Source organism: Tyto alba, unplaced genomic scaffold (assembly GCF_018691265.1).
Source record: "Tyto alba isolate M040663 unplaced genomic scaffold, T.alba_DEE_v4.0 Super-Scaffold_23, whole genome shotgun sequence".
Taxonomy (NCBI): Eukaryota; Metazoa; Chordata; class Aves; order Strigiformes; family Tytonidae; genus Tyto; species Tyto alba.
The window spans coordinates 3,908,418-3,931,414 of NW_024881297.1; the positions used below are offsets into that span (position 1 = coordinate 3,908,418).

Below are 22,997 nucleotides of genomic sequence, written 5' to 3' on the forward strand. Positions count from 1 at the left end.
TTTTCTGGTTCAGCAAGAAATTGTCTGGAAAGCACCAATTCTGCATAAAGCTATAATAATGGAAACAGCTTTAAACCATATATATATAAAAAAAAAAATAATCACTCTAGTATTTAAAAAGGTTATTTTTAAGTTTCACAATATCTAACAACTGAATTATTTAGAATGTGATTAATTTTTGTGTAGGCCTTCCAACCACTTAATGCTACTATTTCATTTATTTCATGGCTTAAAAAAAAAAAGAGAAAATTGAGGGCATTTCTTCATCTTACTATTTCACTAAAATGAAATCTGTTTTTTTGTAATTATTTAAAAAGGCTAGCTGCAGTAGCACCTGCAAAATGTGAAAGCTTCATCTAGTCTGCCAAAACTCAGAATCAATTTAATTCATTTCAGATATCCTGGACTCTAAATTACTGGTGAGCTTAATTTCAGCATTATTGAAACAGACAACAGTCTTTTAATAAATTTATCTAAGCGAAACAAAGTTTTCTGTTGAAAATGTCCATAAACAGAAGGAAAACCTTATGATCTAAAAGCATAATTTGCAAATTTATAGTTTTCAGTTTCTTTAGGCAAAACTACTTCTCTTGTTTTGGTCCTTCAACTCATCTCCTAGATTAAAAAGATTCTCCCTTCCCTCTATGCTATAGTTTTCTACAGTCAGACCAAGATGATTTTTTAGAAGTCATTTATCAAAATATTCCTCATGAATAGTGGAGCTTTAGGACAAAAATGCATCTGCCTTTGGATAGGAATGTAAATAGGAGAGGAAAGACAGCACAGAAGTGGCTACAGCCACATGTGGTTTGAAGAGATTGCCATTGCCAGCTCTCAGCACCGCCAGCCTAGCCTTCCTCAAGGCCAGCAGATTCTTAAATCTGATGGCATAATTGCCCATTTAGGTGCCATTCACAATGTTCATTAAAATAACCTGAAGCAGTCTAGTTTTGATTTGTGTGAGGTAGCAATCTTCTGCTAGGAAGACTTCGACCTCTTTTAAACGTATGCAGAATAGGGCAAAAACTTTGCAGTTCTTTGTGTGGTGTCATCCACGCTCACAGTAAGGAAAGTGATCCCAACACTTCTGTATCAAAGGCGAAGGCATAGGCTGTTTGTGAAATTGCTGCTCCTCCCTGCTGTTCAAGACAAGCTAACATATTGACATGTAGCACATGTAGCTACCGAAGACAACCTCTCAGTAGATAAATAAGTTATTAAATAAATAACTTTTTTAAAATGTTTAAAACAAATGGGGGGGGAAACAATCCTACTTTTACAGCCAGGGATTCTCACTGCTTCACCCTTTCTCACAATCTACGTGTCAAAGCAACAATTTGCTTGTCAGTTATGGAAAGGTAAAACGTAGTTCACCTACTTGCTGCTTGCACAGCATAGAGGGATTTGAAACAGTTAATGATGCAGTGATTCAATCTGTTTAATTTCCTGTTCTGAAAAGTCTTGACATTTTTTTCCTAATTTAATAAAGAGTAATTATTACTACTCCTATTTAAATAAGGTAAGGATTTAATGAAACCATATCTATTTTTTTTTTACCCAGGGAAGAGCTACATGTGACAGCAGCTGCCATTTTTTGAGGACATGCTCCATCCTGCCAGATGTCTTTTTCACATAACAGTATATTTTCTTCATCACCACGACAACGCACTTCACTCCAGTAAACCGGAATAAGGCCCAGTCCAGAAAATGGTATGTGTTTTGCTGTACCTTTTTCACTGTAAGAAGAATAATCAGGATAGGAGATTAGAGTGGGAGGAGGTGAAGTGGAACATTTTCTCATATATAAATCTTGGAGTAGAAAAGGAAGGGCTTTTTCAGCAGTGTAAATTCATCACATTTTCATACAGTTCAGCATTGTCTTCTGCACAAAGAAAAGTAACAGCTGTGACCCAGTTCTCACCATTTTGTTGTGGGATATTTTAGTACAGTGACCTGTGTTGCTGCAGGGCCAGTTACATTCCTGTTCTCCCAGTTCTTAACTACAAAAATAAACAGAGACCACAGTCCATAGGTGAATCTACAGTACCATCCCACTGCTTCCAGGAGAGATAATCCTAACAGACCTTTCACCCTTATCCTCTCCTTTACTACATTAAAATGCACCAGTGCCCTGCCCATACACATATCATATAATATGGTTGTGACTATGGAGCAGTGAAACCACTTCATACTCCATGAGATCAGGCCCGTGCCCATTATTCTCTATTCAGCCATTCCCACCCATTCAGAACATTTCTAAACAGCTTCCTTTCCTTCCCATACTGAATCTACAGCGACAGTTATTGAGCCATCTTTTCTTCCATATAATACCCAACAAAATTAAATTAAAAATAAAGCCCAAATATTGTAAAATCAAAGGAACAGATAGATAGAAGCACCTGAAAAACATCCACTAATACCTAGTGAGTTCACCTTGTGCTATATAGATCCAAATGTCTGCCAAACACTCATGATAACAGAAACTTTCAACTACCATCTGCTTGGGACGTTTTGGGCCTGGATTCAGATTTAAGCCATTTCTGTTGAAAATACCAAATCATTCACCCATATCACTGAAATACTTTTAGTAAAAGTGGTCTTGTGCAACCAAAATGTTCAGGGTACGAAGGCAAAAAGAACTTCCATGAAAATGAGGAAAAGAGACCTTGCACGTCGACAGAAGAAGGCATCATGGCCTCCAGATGACTGAACTTTTATCTCATCTAATCCTCATATTTTTATAAATTGGCATGGTGTGTCCAGATTAGTACTGAACATTATAAAACAGCTTAGATTTAGTTCTGGCTAGCAGTCTTAAGTGGAATAATCACTAGGAATGTCACAGTGCAAGTATGCTATAAAAGCCTCTTACTGCTTGTAGCAAACAAAATCACTACGTCAGTATGTGACCGAAAGAAATGTTAGAAAGGCAATAAAGCCAGCCATACTTTGTGGCTTACTGAGAAAGTGCAAACTGAATGGGGTGCTAAGGGGGGGATATTCAAGTAATTTGGTTGCTAACTTGAACAGCATTCACATTTTAGAAGCTGAAATTGCATTTGTTTTTAAAGCTCCCTTTTGGTATGGGCATTTTCTTCCTTACCTCAGTTTCATCTTACTACTGCAATTGCAGTATCACTATAGGCATTATCTAGAGTTTAATGACCAAATTATATTAAAGGGTGGGTCCTGTTGATTAACTCCATTCTGACAGCAGTGGGGAGTAGTGGTCAATGAGGACAATGCAGGGACTTTCAACCTGTCCAATATTACTATATAACTCTATAAAATGTTTCCATTAAAATTTAAAGCTGCAAAACTTGTCTGGGGTTTTTTTGTTTGTCTGTTACCAGTGTGCAACTCTGAAAGTAAACTGTACAGATTATCTAGCTAGATGAAGATGTACACAACAAAAATACCACATTTTCCAAAAAACCTGGTATAAGTCCCAGATGGTTTTTGGCAGGATAAAATGGACAATTACTAGGGTAACCCCATGCTCCTGAGAACCAGGAATTTTCCTATGATTAGGAGCCCACGTAGAGTCTAATTGTGGCCACATTTACATTTTTATAGATTCAGTATCCTCACTGGAGCTGTTCTTAATTGACACGTAAGTGAGATCAGGATCAGATTCATATTTCTGCCCTTGTGGACATCTCCCGGATGGCTAGTAAAGCAGTTTCTGTTTGCCCTAAACTTTCCTGACCTGTTCACACTTTCGACTTTGAAAAGCAAAGCATTTACCCTCGTCTGCTCCCCTCCAGATTCCATAAGCAGCTTTCAAATGAAATACTGATTTTCACAGCAACCTCTCTGAAGTACAACACAACTGAAGGAAGTGAAAGATTCTGAGAAGAACCACTTCAGCATTCAACAACTTTCAAGCAGAAAAGACAATTGTGAAACACAAAAAGCCCTCAGGATTTACAAAACAGATTGTCCTTTATAGTGAAACATGATTAAATAAGTTGACTGATTTTTACTCGGACTAAAACTTACCCAAGTGCAAGCTGTCGACATATGACTGTTGCATCATTATTGTCCCAATGGCTCCCACAGATTGTTCCCCAGATTCCGTTCAAATAAACCTCCACTGTACCTTCAAACTCATTCTTGCCACCCTGGAGTCTCACTGACCCTAGTGAAAAAAAAAAAAAAAAACAATAAATGAAGCCTCCAAGATATTCCATTGCTTAATTAATGTAACCCCCACAAAAGACTCCGAACCTGATTTTCCCTCTGCAGAGAAAGTTCCTATTTCATGTATTACCATCTTTGCACTCTTTGGGTGAGCTGCTTCTAAGAAGCACTCTGGCACATCTCACATTCTTACAGCATGATATACAAAAAGAGATAACCTTAATTTTTACATGAAGAAAACATTTTGCTTCTTATGCTGAAATTACATCACGTTTCTGATCCTTCTGATGCTACAACTTAGTTAAAGATCTAACAAAAGTATGTATAGACTACACGTAGTTACTTAAATGTGGTTACCTCTACCCAAATGAGGAAAATATACATACATATGAGTGCTATACTCTTATTTTCCACATAATTCCATCAAACTTAAGAGAATCAAGAGAATCAGAAAACATCTAAGTGGATTGCATAGCTTTTGCTCTGACCCATGTAACCTTATGCATGTCACAGATGTCAGCAGTTTATTTTAGCCAAAGAATGGATTTGTTCATACTTGTTCTCAGACAGAAAAGCATTGGATGTGATGTCTTTACCAAATTCTCAGACAAAACAAGCTAAAAAAATGAGGAATTGTCTAAAAGAAGTGAAAAAAAAAAAAAAAAGTCTGCTTCTTGAGAGCTACAGGATACAGAAATTCAAGAAAATTAACAGATTTTGCATTTTTTTATGTTAGCTTCACTTAAGCTGCCAGATGCATCTGCTGTTGAAGGTAGCCAAGTGCCACTGGTAAAGGTGGGAAAAAGGTGGTCATAGGTATAACTCTACAGAAGCAGACCAAAGAGTCATAACAGAGCAGTAGTTGAGCGAGAAAGAATACATTTCTGTTAAATTATCAAAGATAGCCTAATTGTATGCATTAGTATTGCCTGAAAACTCAGTTAATTCATCTGCCTCTCTTCTGTGATCTACCCAGTTTGCAGGGTTTTTAGCAATGGGAGAAAAACAGTCAATGTTTGTGCCTACAGTTGATTGTATATGTGTTCATGTATTTGTAAATAGTAACAGGTAGATCCACTTTTTCTTCTCAGCGTTCATTCAGATTGTGTCCTGATTTTAATTTAGTTCAGTGTATTTTATACAACCACAAAGCCAAACGACTGCCAAATAACCGAGGAATTAATTAACCTCAAACTTGGTTTTGTGTGTTCCTTTTTGCTTCCTATTTACTTTCTCAGCAGTAACTTACTGTGCAGTAGATTCTGTTTGCAAAATTTATTCAACTCATGTTACGGAGTAAGCTATCATTCTGAGTAGAGGATTATTAATGAGTTAATTTTAATACTGTAGACATGTTGCAGAATGTTTATCTGTCTTTGTAATTCTTCTCTCTGTTTTTCTGTCACACACAGACAGAGTCTGGAATTTTGTTTATTTCCGCTCTTCATCAGACTTTTGTACAGACTATTATTTTCACTGGAAACATCAACTGCAGTCATAGCAAAGTGATTCCTGACATACCAGAGAGCAACTTTGAAGATGTCATCTCTAAAAATAAGTTCATTTTTATACGACTGCTTACAGTCCTGCATGACACCTACTGAAATCAATACAGCATTTCCTGAGTCCACGTTACACAGTATCTCTATTCAAATATTTGAATAAGGGAGTGCTTGAAGTGATACCTGTTAACTAAGATTATTAGAAAACAGATATTTGTGGAATAGAATTATTAGGATCAGTTTAAGATGTTTTAATCATTTAACCATTGTGCTGTAGAACAAATACTGCTCTTTTGAAGAACAGCTGGAATAACTGTAGGATGAGGAACTCATAAATAATCTTACTGGAGACGGTTTGGCCTTGTAGTGGCAGGCACAAAGAAACATAAAGAAGCTGCAAATTAGCAACAAAACCAGACCAGGCCGGCCTTGAAGGACAAGATATAGGTGGCCACAGGACTGAGTTTGCGCAGAAGTAAGGGTCAACTGGCGGGCACAGTGAAGAAGACTACGAGCCTACATCTGAAAACCCCCAACGATCACCTGAAGACTCCAACAGACATGCGCAAGAGACATTAACATATGCTAAATAAGTTCCTGGAAAAGTTATGAATATGATAAAAATGCAATGAATATGTATGATTAAGGTAGTATAAATGCTTGTTGATTTCATTTTCACACACACACATGAAGAGGAGCTATCCCCTGTGTGTCTGGTGCTGTAATAAACAATGCTTGCTTTCCAAAACTCCAAAATTGAGTCTTAGAGAGTGAATTAATTACCACTTTCTGGTAACAGAAGAAGAAAATTCTCTTATGAGGTCTCTATGGCAGCATTTGGCTCACTCCTCTTTCTGTATTTACAGAATTTCCAGTGTCAACAGTGGAAGAATTTATTCACGTACACAGAGCAAAAGGTAGCACAGGAGATAACTTTTGCACCTCAGAAACTCTTTTCCCAACAATTAAAAAGGAAAGAAAGTTGAAATCCTTTGCGTCTCTGGTAGAAGCCTCAGGAAAGAAGTTTGGAAAGCACAGAGTTCTCAGTCACTGTGGACACGTACCATTAAACAAAGGAAACAGCCTTTCCCTCGCTACCCACTCCCCTAAGGAACCCCGGGTGATGTCTGGTCCCTGCTGAAGTGGGAAAACACACTACTGTTATCAGTTGGTAAGGAAGGGAAAATGACTGGAAGGGACAGTGCCTGATTTCCATGTGCCTGTGGGAAAAGATATAGATGAAAATAATAAATGATGGACTTTCCAAAAATGTATCTAATATCTCAACAAAATATTTTGGTTTTCCTTTTTTACAGCTGCATATAGGAAGACCAGTGTTTTATACATGGTAGTAGCATTCACAACAGACTTTTTTTCGTCTCATAAGAAAATACAATAAAGAACCAGCTTCTATCATATAGAAAACACACAAGATGATTGTTAATTTTTTAGCAATCTTAAAATATTCTTTTCACCTGATAAATTAATCTAGAAAGAAAGAAAAAGAGAGCCTGTTTTTACATGTAAGAATATTAAACATGTTATTCTGCCTGCTGTTTAAAAGAGTTAACCTAATATATGGTATAATAATTCTAACATGGTTGCATTGATTCACCACTCTCTTCATAGGACATTATTGATATCTACAGCTATGATTAACTTAAACCATGCTGGACAAAATCCAGCATTCTCTCCTCAAGCAAAACAATAACTAAACCCTTTTTTTAAAATAAAAGTTAGAATTGAGAACCCTCTGAAAGGTCAATATCTTAAACATATTTTTCCAAGTCCAGTCTAAGTGTTTCTAGCTCAGTATTTCAGCGATGTATCCAACAAGAGTAAAATGATACAGTATTTTGTTTCATATGCACTTTGAGGTATGTATCAACCTGTATCTTATCACAAGTCATAATTACGTAGCAAACAAATGAAAGGGTGCACTAATGAGAAAATTATTTCTCTGTTGTTTGCTCAAAATGTTGTGGTATTCAGACCGCTGGCAGTTATTTTACTGGATCAAGAGATACATTAGCTACAGTAACATGGATACCTCATAAAGCATAACAGAACTTTAAAATATAGACTTTCATTTCAGTAGTTTACTTTTTCTTTCCAATAGGCAAAACTCTTACTTCATAATGAAACACAGATCTATGTTTCATGTGTAAATTGATCATAGGCAATTGCAAGATGACCAACATCTGCCATCAGGTATGTTTATGCTGTATTACCAAGTGTCTATTTATTACTCCTGATTCAATCTTTGTTATTAAGAGCGTGTTAATATCTTAATCGCAAGATAATCAGTGTTTGCATTGTGAAATGACCAGGAGACATTCTTTCACTTCACAGGCAGCAAGGAAACTAATATTTAGCATGACTAAAAGGATACTGGTTGATTCTTAATTTCACTGGTTAAGTCTTCTACCATTACATTTTAATACCTCGAGCCTATAGTGCACCTCAACACGTGTGCCCAAGGGGCTTTCTTCTGTGCTGCCCCTAGGGCACAAGAAGCTCTGAAGAAGAGCATCTGAATTGCTTCTTAGAAAATAGGTCTGGCTTAAGCATATGCATTGGAGGCTCTAGGTTTCTGGAGCTGTAGATATGGCAGCATCTCCATTTTTAAGCTGCAAGTTTTCAGCTCTTTTAGTTGCTGAAGACAACTAAACGTGTTGGGAGTAGAGCTAATGCAGTAACATCTACTCTGGCTTTTATGCAACGCTCTGAGAAACTTACACTCTCTCCCCACTCTACCAACTCAACACGGTGCCAAGCCTCTGCTTACAGCGCTTAAAGCACTTATCAAACCTTCACTGCCTCAACACCAAGCTCGACAGCAGGGAACATGAGTACAGGGATCCTGCCCGTGGCTCTCAGTGTCCTCTTCAGCACTGGTCAGGAAGAGGAGGAACAAGGAGAGGTGAACTGAGCCCATGAGAGTTTGAAATAAGGGCAGAGGACCCCAAAGCAGGCCTACCAGGCAGCTCCATGACACATACCATGGTCTTACAAATGACTTAATTCAGCCCTACAGTGAAGAATACAAATCTACTGCCTTGAAAGAAACTCCTTGATTTATATACACTCAAAAAAATACATATGTGTTCCTTCTAATTATGTTCTGGCTGAGGTTACTGATGGTCACCCCACGTTGTTTACATACAGTCTGGTAATTTTAGTTGCCCTGGTATCTGCCCAAGTCAGTCTTTCCTATCTGCTATCAATCTTTAAAAGAGATTAAGTTATACTTGCAAATGCAAGGAAGTAAGGGTATCCAGTGGGTGCTGCTGAGACTTGCTCCGCAACACCTGCCATATAGGCTCAAGATGAGACACCCAGGAAAAAAGGGAGAGGAAAACCTCTTAAACAACTTTTAATTAACTCCAAAAAGCAGAAGAGGTTCAAAGGAATTGCACTTCAAAGGAATGGCCTCTTTTCCTATATCATTCTCACATCCAGAGATGCTGGGTAGCTTCACACCCTGTTTTATTTTCTACATTTCACTGAGAACGAGCACTGTTACTGTGTGTGGCTGAATTGCAAACAGAATGGGAATCGCGTCCACTTCTGCTGTACGTGTAAGTGCTGCAGCAGTGGGGTTTGTGGTGTTGGCTAAAGGTGTGCCAGTGGTTTCTTCATGTACACTTGTGTCCAAAGATTTGTAATCTGGCCGTAAATGTAGATTTGGAAAAGAGGGATCAGAAAAACAAGATGCCTGTGCCTTTCACCCTGTTGCTGGGTGCTCTGAAAGTGCAGATTTAAAGCAAGGCAATGGAAGTATTTTGAATTTTGAAAATCTGTAAAAACAACAAATATTTTTATTTCTGTTTTCATTTCCAAGGTGTTCCAACATGGGACAGTGCCACAGAAAGGCCCTGCACTGACAGTTCATCTCTGTTGCCTTGGAGTCAATTAGGTAAGTCCAAATTGACATGCTGTATATCCTATGTAACCACGTTATAACTCATAGTATTTCAGAACACTAGTGGATGATTCATAATACATATAAAAGAGTCTATCCCACTTTTAGAATGAAAATAATTCACTGGTTTGCACAAGGTACTTGTAAAAAGCTACCTGTAGTACAGGTCAAATCTAACACTGGTTCAGATCAATGGGAACTTTTCTTCCCTTCCAGAATCAGGCCTGGCTAAAATCAAAGAAATTAATCCTGTTGACTACAGCAAACCTATGGATGACACTCGCTGCTATCCATGAGCGCTGTTGTCCATCACTTTTCTGAGCACCACTCTTGGTCTAAAATTATAATTATTTTCTCCTGGTATTTTAACCTTGAAGAAAGGATGCATCCATCAGAACTACTTTTTAAGAACTATCTTGAGAACTTTAGCAGATAGCAGCATTGCATACTGAAGGATCCTTATATTAGAAGTTTCATAAATACTGTATATATTATGTAATGTGCTGAACTGGTTCCTCTGCAGCAGTGAGATTCATCATGTCAATGATCAGTGGCTTAATGCTCTGAAAAAATAACCGAAGCATTAGGAGTGTAACGGGCTCTAAAGGAGCGCAATTGTCTTATGTGGTGCAGAGCTCTAGAAAATGAGAGGTTCACACTCTGCTGCTGTAATAAGAATGGTTCCAGAAGGGCTCCTTCTTAGAAGGAATATATAGACATTCATGTTTAATTTTTCATAATTTTTTTTTTTAAACCTACACTATCTAAAAAAACAAAACCCAAAAAGACCTTCCATCAACTGCCTGGACTATAGTATAACAGGTAGGGAGACTGATGTAGTGTTTATACTATGAGCCTGAGGCTTGATTCTTTCCTCACAAATGTTTAGTGAAGCATTATTTGATTGACATTAGTGGAATTATCCTGTAATAAAAGCCATTTAAATGGAAAGACTACAATCTGGCCATTCTGGAGATGTGTATATTTCCAGTTCTGCCACTGATTGGTAGTGTGACCTCTGTCAAAGACACTTCCCCTCTCTTGTATTGTTTCCCCTTTGTAAAATAACAAAAAAAAAGTAAGCTCACTTTACTCAAAGAGCTTTAAATTAGGTATGCAACAACACAGCATGAACAACATACCATGCAGAATACTGCAGCTACATGCCACATAAACACTGTGTGATAGCAGCTGCTTCTAGGTACTGAGGGTAGGCCTCTTTTTTGAAGCAGGAGTACATTACAGGTAAGTTGTTATTAGCAGTAACTAACATACTGAATTCTGCTGGACTTATGCTGGCTCTGTGGACAGAGTAGTACTCTTGTACTCATTTATTTTCCTCTATGATTTCCTTGGTTAATCATAAATATACATATTTGTATTTGGTTTGCTTGCTTTCAAGGCATGAATAAATAATACTACCCAGGTGTGCCTCATTTTAGAAAGAAGGAAATGAAACACCAAAATCTATTATTTTAGACTACAAAACAGATTTTAGACTGGCACCACATAGTAAAATTGCAAAGACACTTTTTTTTTTTTTTTTTTTTTTTTAATTTTTCATCGCTAATATTTAAATATAAAGCAGTCTACTATAGGCACATGGACAAAGTTTAGCCAATTAACTTTGCTGGTAAGTCTCACTATTTAAGCTAGAAAAGCCAGGAGATTTACAGTTAAGGCTCTGAACGTGGTATTGAATTTAGTTACTGCAGGTGCCTAATAACTGAGCATGGGCTTCCTTAGCACGTGTGCTAACGCACCAGATGCAGTGAGTTTCTCTCCGAGTAGGCTATCCTTCTCTAGCTATAAAGTGAATCATAACATTGCCTCACTTGCATTTCTTTCCTTCTTTTAAGAAAGGAGCATATTTCAGGACAAAAATGTTAGAATCGTGTTTATTTCTGGGCAAATGGCTTATTTCTGTATTCCACCTTAAGCCATCTCACACACTCTCTCATTCTTTCCTATCACCTCCACAAAGGTTTTTGACAGGTGCTTGCCCTGTTGATGTCACTGAGAGTTTACCACTGAGTCCAGCAGAAGCAGATGACCTTTCGATTAGATAATATTGGCTATTTTTCAGTGGCTATGTCCTCCCTCTTGACAGGGGCTAACCTGGATTTCCTTTTTCTGGAGGCAAAAAGAAAAGCAGCATTCTGAAAAGACTGAAGAAACACAACTAAACCCAAACCATGTAGTATTTTTGGCCTTTTTTTTTTTGGTACCAAAATCACATCCATGCTGAACTTACATGAGATTCTGGAATGTACTAAAGTAACTGCAAGATTGGGTTCTTAGCAATAAAATGCCGCGTTCTTCTTCACTGTAAAATATTCAGACCAAGTCCTCACAAAGTATTTTGGGAACCAGATGGAAGAATTCTGAAAAAAGCCACAAGTATGATAGGCTAAAGTCAAAGAAGCAACTGTGGGACCCTTTCCCAAACTGAGAACAGTTAAAGGGCATGAAGTCTTCTGGATTTTTTTCACCTGTGTTTAGTTAATCTGTTTTCTCCTCTGTGGCATCAGCTGCCTGGTATTCTTTCCAGGGAAACACCTGTAATGCATAATATCATTCTGTCTTCTTGAAGGAACTTGGAACACAGCTTTGGAAGCTGCATTTTTTTTTTTTTAATGCATAAATGATCAGTATGGACTTTGGTGCCTCCATATGCTCTTCACGTGATATTTAATCCAATATGTGTAATTATCACATTACCATCTTTTTTTTTTCAAATTACCATCTTTTTTTTTCCACACACCTTCTAGAGCTATTGTTGGAAGAGAAAGATAACAATCTTTAGAGATCTGGAAGTAAAATAACAAAAAAAAAACACCAGCCCCAATCCAACTTCCACAAGAACAAAATTATTAATAGTATTAACGATCAACATCCTTGCTGACCTTGTGGTATTACAAAATAGCTAAAAGGAAGGGCAACAAAGGAGGGATTTTTTATTTTGATTGCAACAATTACGCATGATCATTTTTAGTGTAGCTATAGATAGGACGGAATTCTTATTTAGGCAGGAGATAATACCAGAGCGATGCAGGAGAAAATGTGAAGTAATTCAAAACCAGTCTGTACATAAATATATCTAACACCAACACGGATGAAACGTAAAGCTGATCAACTGCTCAAGGGCTGAATGCTGAAATTGCTGTTCAGTCCTTAGGCACTGAAAACTTCCACTGAAGCCATTTGGCTGGGGGGAAGCACAGGTCCCTCGGCTGGCTTCCCAGGCGGGTGCGAGCACCAGTGCTGACTTGCAAACCCCATTATCCCAAGATGGAGAGGCGAGCAAGAAAATAAACAGAAGACAGAAAGGAAAGAAAGATACTAGGTGATCAGTTTGCGTTTAGAGCAAGGCTTCCTTTTGCTTTTCCTTCTGCCACTTCGCTTCTGTAGTGCTTCGCAGAGAAGCGCTCCCGGTCACGGAAAGGGGGAGCACGAAAAGGGGAGCGCCAGTCTTGGCTGGCCGAGCCCCTGAGCACCCGGGGCTCCGCTCCTTAACGCCACTTACCCAGCAGCAAACGCCGTCCGAACAAAACCAGGTGGGACCTTCGCCTCCCCGCCGCTCCGGCTGCAGAGGTCTAAACTCTCCGAAAAGCTTTCGCTGTCCCTCCGCCACAAGGTAGCCGCACTCCCCCCCCCCCCCGTCTCCCCGTCCCCTCCGGCGACGGGGGATCCGGGTGCGAGGACCACCCGGCCGAGCCCCCCCCCCCCCCCCCCCCCCCCCCCGGCTCACCTCGCTCGCAGCCGGCGCGGCCCCGCTCCCGGCGGCCGCAGGGTCCCCGCTGAGCCGCCGCGAAGCCCCCGGCGTGGGGCGGCGGGGCCGCGGGGGGAGGTTGCGGGGGGCGGGCGGCCGGGAGGCTGGGGGAGACCTGCCCCAGCCCCCGGGCTCCGGGGATCGTCCCGATCACCAGAGCCACCACGAAGCCGGCGAACGTCATGGTGCCGGTCCCGCCGGCTCGCGTCCATCTCCCCCGGGATGCGGAGGAGGAAGGCGGGGCCGCGGCGTTCCGCTAATCCCCCCACGCTCGCACACCCCTGCCGCCCTCCTCCCCCCCCACCCCCCACGGGCGGGGGGGAAGGCGCGGAGAGAGACCCCCCTGCGGCGCGGCCGGCGAAGGGGGCGCGGAGGGGGTCCCGCACCGCCCTCGCTGCCCGCTCCCCCGTGTTCCCCGCTGTCCCGCCGCAGCTCCGCAGGCTGCCCCCCCCCCACCCCACCACCACCCACCACCCCCCTTTCCTTTTTCTCGCACCCCTCCCAGCCACCCCCCCCTCTCCGCCCGCGGCTGTGGCTCTCCCGACCCTTCCGACAGCCTCACGAAGAGCAGAAGGAGCCCGGGCGAAGGTTGGCCCGGGGAGGGGGCGCGCAGCTCTGGGGAGAGAGGGACAAACCGAAAGCGGTCGGCGGTTGGGGAGGCAGAGGATGGAGAGCGCACCAGGCGTGTCTGCGGGAAACAAAGGGGCTGGGAACAAACGCCGTGAAGAGAAATGTCTTCGAGGGTTTAGCTTTATCCTAGCCCCGTGTGCTCTGAATAGTAATCTGCTTATTCCCGGCCACTGCAGAGTTCTGCATGACCCGATCATCGCTGATTTTCCACCAGGATGGCCCTCAGTTTTTCTTCTTTGTCTCATACTGTTCAGTTGCTAGTTTGGGTTAGCTACTATTTCTTAATGCTGGTTTTAATCTATGCTGTTCGTATTTTGTGAAGGTCAGCTCTGCCTAATAGAGCACACCCCCTTCATTTGCCACTTTGTCTCTAATTTGAATCTGTAGATTCACTTACCTATAGGGTCTTTTTTCTTCTCTAAAGCATGCTGAGAAGTGTTAACCTGGTTTCTGGGTGAGCACATCAGTATTGCCGCAACCTTTCATTGTGACCAGAGTCTGAAAGAGAAGCAGAGTGCGCTTTGTGCTTTCTGTGCAGGATCCCCTGCACCTCCAGTAAACGGTGGCCTTCCCTTAGCAGCCTCCGAACTGTTCAAAAGGTGCAAAATGCAACTTTACCAATTTAACCTTTTGTTTATAAGAACAAAAGAGCTCCAGTGCCAAGGAAAAGCAGGTCCTTCAGTGTTTGGTATTACCAGTATTCATTTTAGTTCTGCTCAACTGTGATTAATTATTATTGCAACATTACAGTTAGTATTTTAATCACTCACAAAGTGGAAGAATACTCTGCTGGGGTTTCTACAGCAACATGGTAACTATCCCATGTGTCCTTGTACTTCTTTGTGGATATAAGGGCACAGATTGTTATTTCTGAAGTTTCTTCTGAGGCTATGTATATGCATTAGTTTTAGAAGCTGTTGGGACTGGCAAGAGTTTAATTTGTTTTCAAAATATTTGCATATATACAAGATGTGAGCCTGAAAGCAGCTCGTTATGGGCATTTTTAAATTGTCTGAAAATTCCTTGCTGTCATGACAAGTTGGTTGCTTTTATACTTTGGAAGGACCGGTTAAAATCATGCTCAGCCTAGCTGGTTAAGACTTATTTCATTGCCTGGTAGACACTTTTTGGCATCACAGTAACAGCAGTATTTCATTTTCCCTGACCTAAGCTCTTCCCGCCCCCCCCCCCAGCATGGAAGAGGAAGGGCTCTGCTGATCAGCACAGGAGGAAGAGAACAGATGAATATGATGAATCTTAAAAACACTTCAGGCAAAGCTTTGAGCCTGGTACTTATTCATGTATTCTGATTACGTTAGCCTCCCCTAGGTGTGTGGGCCAGCAGGAATCTTGCATGCAGTGAACTTCCTTTGCCTAGGTAGGGTGGAGGTGTTTGTGCTTGAGAAGGCAAAATGGTACTAAGCAGGAGGGGGGGGGGGGGGGGGGGAAGGGGAGCTACACAGGAAAAAAGGTTTGGAAGTAACTAGAATGATAAAAGAAGCATCAAGAGGAAAAAAGCAATTGTCATAACGCTTCCCTCCCAAAACAGGGTTCAGGTTTAATTGAAAGATCTAAATGTACAGATTTACTCTTGAACATTGTAATTTTTATCATGACTGTTACTTTTGATTTAATCATATAAGGAGAATGAGCCTTCACTGGTTTTAATAACTGTAAATTAGTTTTCACTATGATGTGAGGTCTCTTAATGCTGCAGGAAATAATGTCAGAATTTACAAATTAAGGACTTGGTCTGGCTTCCATTCAAGACATTGATGATAGTTTCACTGTAAGTAGTAGGAGGGTCCCTTTTCTACGAAACACTGGCACTGATGCAGTTGTTTTTCCTGGAGGTATGCTTTGCACTTTGGTTGCAGCTCCTGTCTTGGCCAGAGCATTTACAAGTGTCCCCTGGGTATGGTTCCTCTTGTGTTTGAACTGTGGGAGCTCATGTTGCAGTTTTTCCTTTGGCTGTGGCACTTACAGGTGCCACTTATAAAATCACTCTTACCTGCTTGACTACTTTTGTTACACTTGTAGGAAGGTCATTACCAGTGTGACTTCTACCTCTGTCACATTTCTCACAGTTGGTCAAAAATTACTGGAAAGAGCAAAGACAAAGCCACAGTGACATGGACAGACAGTGTGGTTTTGAGAACATTGCTTCTTTTGGACATCACACTTCAAATAACAGTAAGAATTACAAGTGTGCCTCAAATGAAACTGCCCTGTGCTTTATATACATATATATATATAAGCACCTTCATGTGTTTATAAAAAAGAAGCAAAGGCTTATTACTCCGATATAGCTGATATAGCTTTAAAAACATGACACATATGAGATGTTCTTAGTGCATTTGGTTGCCTTAAAAAGTTCTATCTCCGCTGTACAAAACTGTGGAAAACTCATTCACAAATTGAATTAGAAATGAAAGAAAAAACTATGTTTGCTCAGTTAGGAAAATAAACAAGTAGATCTTTGGAAACCTCAAAAGGTGTCAGTAGATCTGGGTATTAACGTACAGCTTTGATTCTGAAATTACAGTATCCAACTTTTCAGAAAAAAATCATCACAAAATGTTGAGAAAATAATAAATCTTTGGAAACTCTGATAGTTGTACTCCTGCAGCAGCACTGTGGGATTTCAAGTTAGTAATCTGTGCTTAACAAGGCCTGCATTTTTAGATGAAAGTAAAAACTTGCTTTGGTCTTTCTAGCTTGGTAGAGAAAATAATCCATTAAGATAACATTACAGTGGGTGAACTGCAAAACATTTTCAGTACTTAATCTTAGTATTTAGTTTGTATCTCATATGCACAGAAGCAGGACCTATTGACAGCAGTCCCGTGGAAGTCCATGGAACGACACTTGTGACCAAAGTTAACAAATCTGTGCTGCATACCTGACAACTTCCCTGAGAGCAGTTGTAGGAAATCATCTGCTAGAATAGGTCTTAATTTCTGTACAATTCCACAAGGTTGGATGCTTTTTTCTCTCCTGATATTTGACAGCCCAAATACCACACTTGATAACACAAAGAATAATAAATAATTCATAGGTACGAACTGATCTAACCACTCCAAACACCACACCACCCCCCCGTATTTCTATGCATACATTCCTCAGGTTACCTGAGAAACAGAAATATTAGAAATACTCGCATAATACAGCAGCAGCATGGGTTATTCATGTATGCAAGGCTTAAAAGGAAACTCACACAAGAGCTTCCTTTATCCTAATAGCTTTCTAAAAGCACTTGATAGTTCTTTCCTGTCGCTGACTCTGCTTTTGCACAAAATGTGTGAGGATGCATGTTACCAGAGGACTGCTTTTTCAAGGCACGATTCTTGTGAATGGGTGAAGGTATCTGATGTGTGGGTTATATAGGCACAAATAGTAGCCCTGCGTTTCAAAACCAGTTAATACCACACAGTGAAATTTCGGCTGGAAAATCTGTTTTGCTCCCGTTTAAATCAGTATCAAAATTCACTGATTAGCCTCTTCCTGTGTTCAGTGAAGCTGCTTACCTTTATTTTTGAGTAGCTCATACAGCGTGCTTCCAGCATAGATTTTAGAAAAGCTGAGCACTTCCAGCTGTTGGTGGAATTCAGTTAAAATACTGTTGACAAATGAAGGCCTGAGTCAGTCCCATCTTATTGCCACCGATAGCCTTAAGGCAGGGTATTCTCTCCTGCATTCCCTCCTGGCCAGGTTAGAGTCAAACAGCAGTGTAGGTGTGACCGATCAGCGCAAGGCTTGACCTCAGGCAACGTGATATATGAAAAACAGCCCCAGGAAATAAGCACAAGTACAAAGCTGAGAGAACGTAGCCAAACAGCCAGGCACAACATACTGTAATGAAATGATTTTCGGACTATCCATCTAATAATTTCTTACTGTTATCTCTTCACGTAATCAAGTATGCTGAGGTCAATAGATCATCCGTGGGCACATGACCTGGTGGGCACGGAGTGAGCTCTAACAGCACCAGACAGGGGCTGAAATCAGGATGAGTCGTCGAGGCAGCAAGGCTTCACACAAAGGAGTTTTCCATGGTGCCATAATGAGTCAGCATTTTTAGGATATAAGTCAGCACTCTTACAAAATAATTTTATTCATTAATCTCATTCTTTTTAACAAACATGGGCAACAGAAATTTGAAGTCCTGCCAAGTCTGACTCAAAATTAATTTGGGTTTGTGCTTATATGGAAGAGAATAGGCCTTTTGTCTGTAATTATATATAAGCTCCAGAGGGCGACCCTGCATTACACAGGATGTAACTGAACAGCCTGTAATTGATGAGGTTTCCATTACCACATAACACAGTGTGCACGGTAATGAGATCATAGAAAAACCTTTTTTAAAGTGTCAAGTACTTTTTTGTACAGCAAGCTGATAAGGCAATAAGAAACCCGATTTCCTGGAAAAAGGCAAGAAACTGAAAAAAGTAAGAAACTTAAATTTCCTGGAACAATTCAGTACCTAGGTGCATTTGTGCCTAACACTGGGTTACACGGACTTGATGAAATAGTTGCATTTAAAACTGAAAGGTAAACTGAATCACACAAAACTGGTGAGCATTTTTTGTTTAATACAGTGAGTGGAAAAAAAATGGTATTTCAACCGAGATAGTTTTGATATATGCAAAGTAACTATACATAGTTTTAAAACTATCACAGTTTTGTATAGGAAAAAAAAAAAAGGGATTTTTGACTAACAATGAAATGGGGAGATACGTGTTTGAAAAATATTTTTTAAAAACCAAAGCCCTCCATTCAGCAAAGGCTCCAATTCCGCCATTATGTGTCCTCATTCCTACTACGCACACGCCGCACAGCGCCACGTCTCCATGCGTGAAGTGGGATGTGTGGGTACCACCTGGGGAACTCTGGAGGACTGGAGACGTGATGGGCTCGTGCTGTCGCTTCTCTTCCAGCAGCACCCGGGAGGGACCACGCGCGGCGTGGGGCCTCGCTCTGCGGCCCGTTCCGGGCTGCGGTGTGTGTTTGTTTCCCTGAGCGACCTCCAAGCACGCCTTTAGGTGCCGCTCCCAGAAGGACCACTCCGCAGGTCCCAGGTGTGCGATGCCGCATGGGCGAGGTGGGAGAGGAGGAGCGCCCCAGCGCCACCGTGTAAACGCGCCAGCAGCGCCGCTTCACTGCCGGATGCTTAGAATAGGGAGTAGGTGCGGCACCACAGTATGCTGCAGCCTGTTAACTGGGTGAAAGGTGAGTCTGTGAAGCCATTCTGTAAATAAACATATTTAAAGAGGCGAGAATATGCCAAGGAGGATCTTCTGAGGAAATCAAATGGAAAATGGTATTTGTTAACAAGCAGTCTTAACAAAGTTTTGCTAAGAAATGGAACTTCACTTCCGAACCTGAGTACCTTGGGAGTATGTGGGGTTTGGAACTTGATTCATTGAGCCCGTCGTTTAAAGGAAGCTTTGTACATGATTCATTCTGTGGTTGTGCTGGGGAAACAACCCAATAAAAAAAAAAAAAAAAAAAAAAAGGAAAAAATCAGTGCTCAGGCAACACCTCTGTAAAAATATTTAGCATTTGTAGAAATGTTTAATGTTTTGGTTTAAATCTAAGAAAGGAAAGGTGAAAAAAACTTTTTTAATGTCTTCTTCATCATGAAACATATATTTTGGACTCTCTTTCATGTAGAAAGTGGCATTTACAAATCAGTCAACATGAGGTAAGCCTGGCACAGAGCAGAATGAAGCCTTATTTATTCAAAGCATATACTGTCAATGAGGACAACTCGTTCATAGAGCTGAGATATATAACCTACAATTTCCTCTGACATTTATGGTGTAGAAGCTTCCTAGGGGTAAACAATGCTTTATAAATGCAATTGTTCAAATAAGTTATTCTCTCACAAATAATCCAGGTAGTCCTTTTCCAGTTATTTCTGTCTGAAATGGTAGCAGGTGTCTTCTCTTTGTTCAGAGTTAATCTTCTGAAAACATTTCTTAATAATATCTCAGAATTTTGCATTTCTTTGTTGTGAATTATAAGCACAGTGAAAATCACAGACCACAGAGGGAGAAGTCAAGCAGGGTTGGTTTGTGTTTTCATCTGCCATCTAACCCAAGTGCCACCTTCCAAGTGCCACCTTCATTATCAGCAACTGAATGAGGCATTTCTAATATTTCCTGCAGAAATTTCTCAGTGTCCTGCACAAAATCCAACAGCAATGTACATGCAATGTGTAAGTAAGACTTTTTTTCTCCAGAGTTTCAGAGGGATGCAGGAAATACTTTAGTTCTTTCTGAGCTACATGCGTGCAATGACCTTTCAAGTATTTGATTTACTTTCATTAACATAAGACTGTTAACAGGAATGAGAAAGGATAAAGTGAGTTACAGCTGTATTTTTACAGTTATGCATAATGCAAGCACATATTACACAATTATTAAAATGTAACTATAGCCTATTAGAACATGTAAAATAAGCACAGAGACAGGGGAAAAAAAACAAAAACAAAAACAAAACTTGGTGGAGCAGGAATAGTTTTGTTCATGAAGCCGTACTTACATATTATAGATTTTGAATTGCTAAATGTTTTTTGAACTTGAAAAAGCAGCATGAACTTCAAATTAGCAGAAACCTTACCATGAGGGCGTTTGTGTACAAATTGAGATGCAAAGCAAGACATGTTCCTTTTTCCATCTTTCCCCTCCTATATATGTATACGACTATAATCTGGCCAATATCTTTTATTTATTTAACAAAATATTTTGGAGGCAACCCATTTTAAACAAAAAAAAATCTGGTTTATACATCTGTAATTTCTCCATATGTTTCTTCACTGCACTCTTAAAATATAACCCAATAGATACGACTTTTAAGACTTTAAAACGTTCCATTAACATAAAAAATATGGCTATATTTTTCAAGAAAATTACATATTAACATCTTTCAATACACATTTTCTCAAAGAAGCACAGAAGAATCAAATACAATTTCACCGTCACATACTGTTATTTAGGTTTTGTCTTTGTCCATCTCCAAGTGCTGGACTAATTGACAATGTAAAGAATTTCACATATTTCCAAAAGTCTGGTTTACATCTATTATTTTTAATTGGTTCACAGATATACTTTTTAAAAGATTTCACCATTGTATACAACTGGAGAAGTTTACTGTATATGAACTTGAAAACAGTGTCTCACAAAGTTAGCAAGCAGGATTTTGCCGTTTCTTATTTTCAGTCACAATTCTCTGTCAAGATTTAAAAGAGAGACCTGAACTATTGTGGAGAAATTCGTATGTCCCTTCCACTTGGTGTTGCATACTCTTGACTCCCCACTGAAATAGGTGTTTGGGTTTGGTCAACATTACCCAAATTTAGTCCTACCTATTTAAAAAGAAAAAAAATAAAAACATAACAACTTGAATTGGCTAGATAATACAAGTAAATTTTTTTTTTTTTTTTTTTTTTGAGAAAGACATCCTGGAAGCTGCATTCTCTTATCGTTAGTAATCATTTTGGGTAGACAATATCAGTATGGTTTTAAAGGAACACATACGCTTAATGAAGGAGAAGCTAAAAAAAACAGTTTATACTTATTTTTATTTGCCTTAAGGAGGCTGGGATTTATATTTACCTGAAGGAACTGAATGCTCTGCTACCAACAAGAGATTAAAGAAATGTTAATTCTTACCTCTGAAGCGTACTGAAAGATCTCAGAAGTTACCAGCACATGTTCATAATACGTGATCTTCGTATGCTCTCTTTTGGGGTTGTATTGGAAGCACTAGGACTAATTTTAAAATATTTTTTGTTTTATTTGCAATTTCAATTTGTTGAAAAGTTTCACTGTTAAGGAGGGGATATTGTTGAAAGTTTACAAACCATGCCCTGTTGGCTGTATTGGTTAATAATTTCATCAAAATCAGTGAGTCCTCTCATGTTAGTGAATAGATTTTGTGTGTTATGAATACGAGCATTAGTTTGCCCATATTATTACTATTTAAAAAAATACAAATCTCAGTAGTTCCTACCTTTCTTTCACAAATATATACAGAGCTGGAGCAACCATTTCACAGTGATTTATATTAAGTGATGCACAAAGACGCACTTGCTATTTGTGCCTCCTTTCAACATTTTAGTTGAAATTTTTAAATGCAGCTACATACACTTAAAAATAAATAGGGTGAGGGTAATGTCTACAATTGCAGGGAGATTCTGTACAAGATGGGATCAGAACTGGCTTTGCACTATTGAACTATGACTCTTGTAGTTAGAACAACACTGGCATTGTGCAGACCCTGTGACAGACGACTGCAATGAGATCGCCTTCATCACCACAGAATGTGGAAAATGTCAGGAACTTTGGGAAGGGCAGGAAGGGTGACGGATGAAGAAAGGGGGCAAAGAAGGCAAGATCCACTTCTGTACCTACTGGCAAAACAAACTGCTTTGTTATAATCGTCATTGTTGGCTTAATCATCCCTTATTCTTTCTTGACTTCTGACTGGTGTCCCTTTCTTATCTCTTCTGATCCCTCTTTTCCCATTAGTTATGACTTCCCCATTGCTATTTTTTTGATAATCTAATGGCGATGTGGAATTACACATCCAAACTTACTTATTTAGTCATCTTGGCTGGGATAATGGATAATGATTTGTCAACTAAAAGTTAAAAATTAAAATGAAACCCACTGGATTATGAAAAGCGACAGACTTTTGGTATGGGTATGGCTATACAAAAGATATATAGTGACTTGTCCTGCCCTTAGATTGATCTGTTTAACTCACGATTTAGTTTTGTAAATAAACACTGAGTTACAGTCCACACTATTTTTTGTACTTTAGACTTTTAAACATTGTTATTTTACTCAATACATTCAAATAGCATGTAACTAAATCCTGCTAGACCAAATACCCAGTTATATTAACTAAAAGTAATGCTAAGTTTATTAATCATAAAATCTCAGAATCTTTAATGGTTATTTTATTATGGTTGTTATCCTATTTTGGAAACAGGTCTCCGAGTTTTCCTATTAGTTTC

General features: G+C 39.7%; 1 protein-coding gene across 2 annotated transcripts in view; it reads right to left on the reverse strand.

Moving 5' to 3' along the window:
- Positions 1–14,698, reverse strand: part of PRSS12 (serine protease 12) — a 46,089-nt gene extending 31,391 nt beyond the window's left edge. Inside the window, exons 1-3 of one of the 2 annotated variants that reach the window (XM_042796292.1) lie at positions 14,370–14,698; positions 4,003–4,141; positions 1,558–1,736 (exon numbers count right to left, since the gene is read on the reverse strand). In XM_042796292.1, the coding sequence (XP_042652226.1) occupies positions 1,558–1,736; positions 4,003–4,141; positions 14,370–14,436 (385 nt within the window). In that variant the 5' untranslated portion in view covers positions 14,437–14,698. Of the gene's footprint in view, positions 1–1,557; positions 1,737–4,002; positions 4,142–13,321; positions 13,652–14,369 lie in introns of those variants that run through there. The other variant, XM_042796291.1, reaches the window with a different exon arrangement.
- Between the last annotated feature and the right edge of the window lie 8,299 nt (positions 14,699–22,997).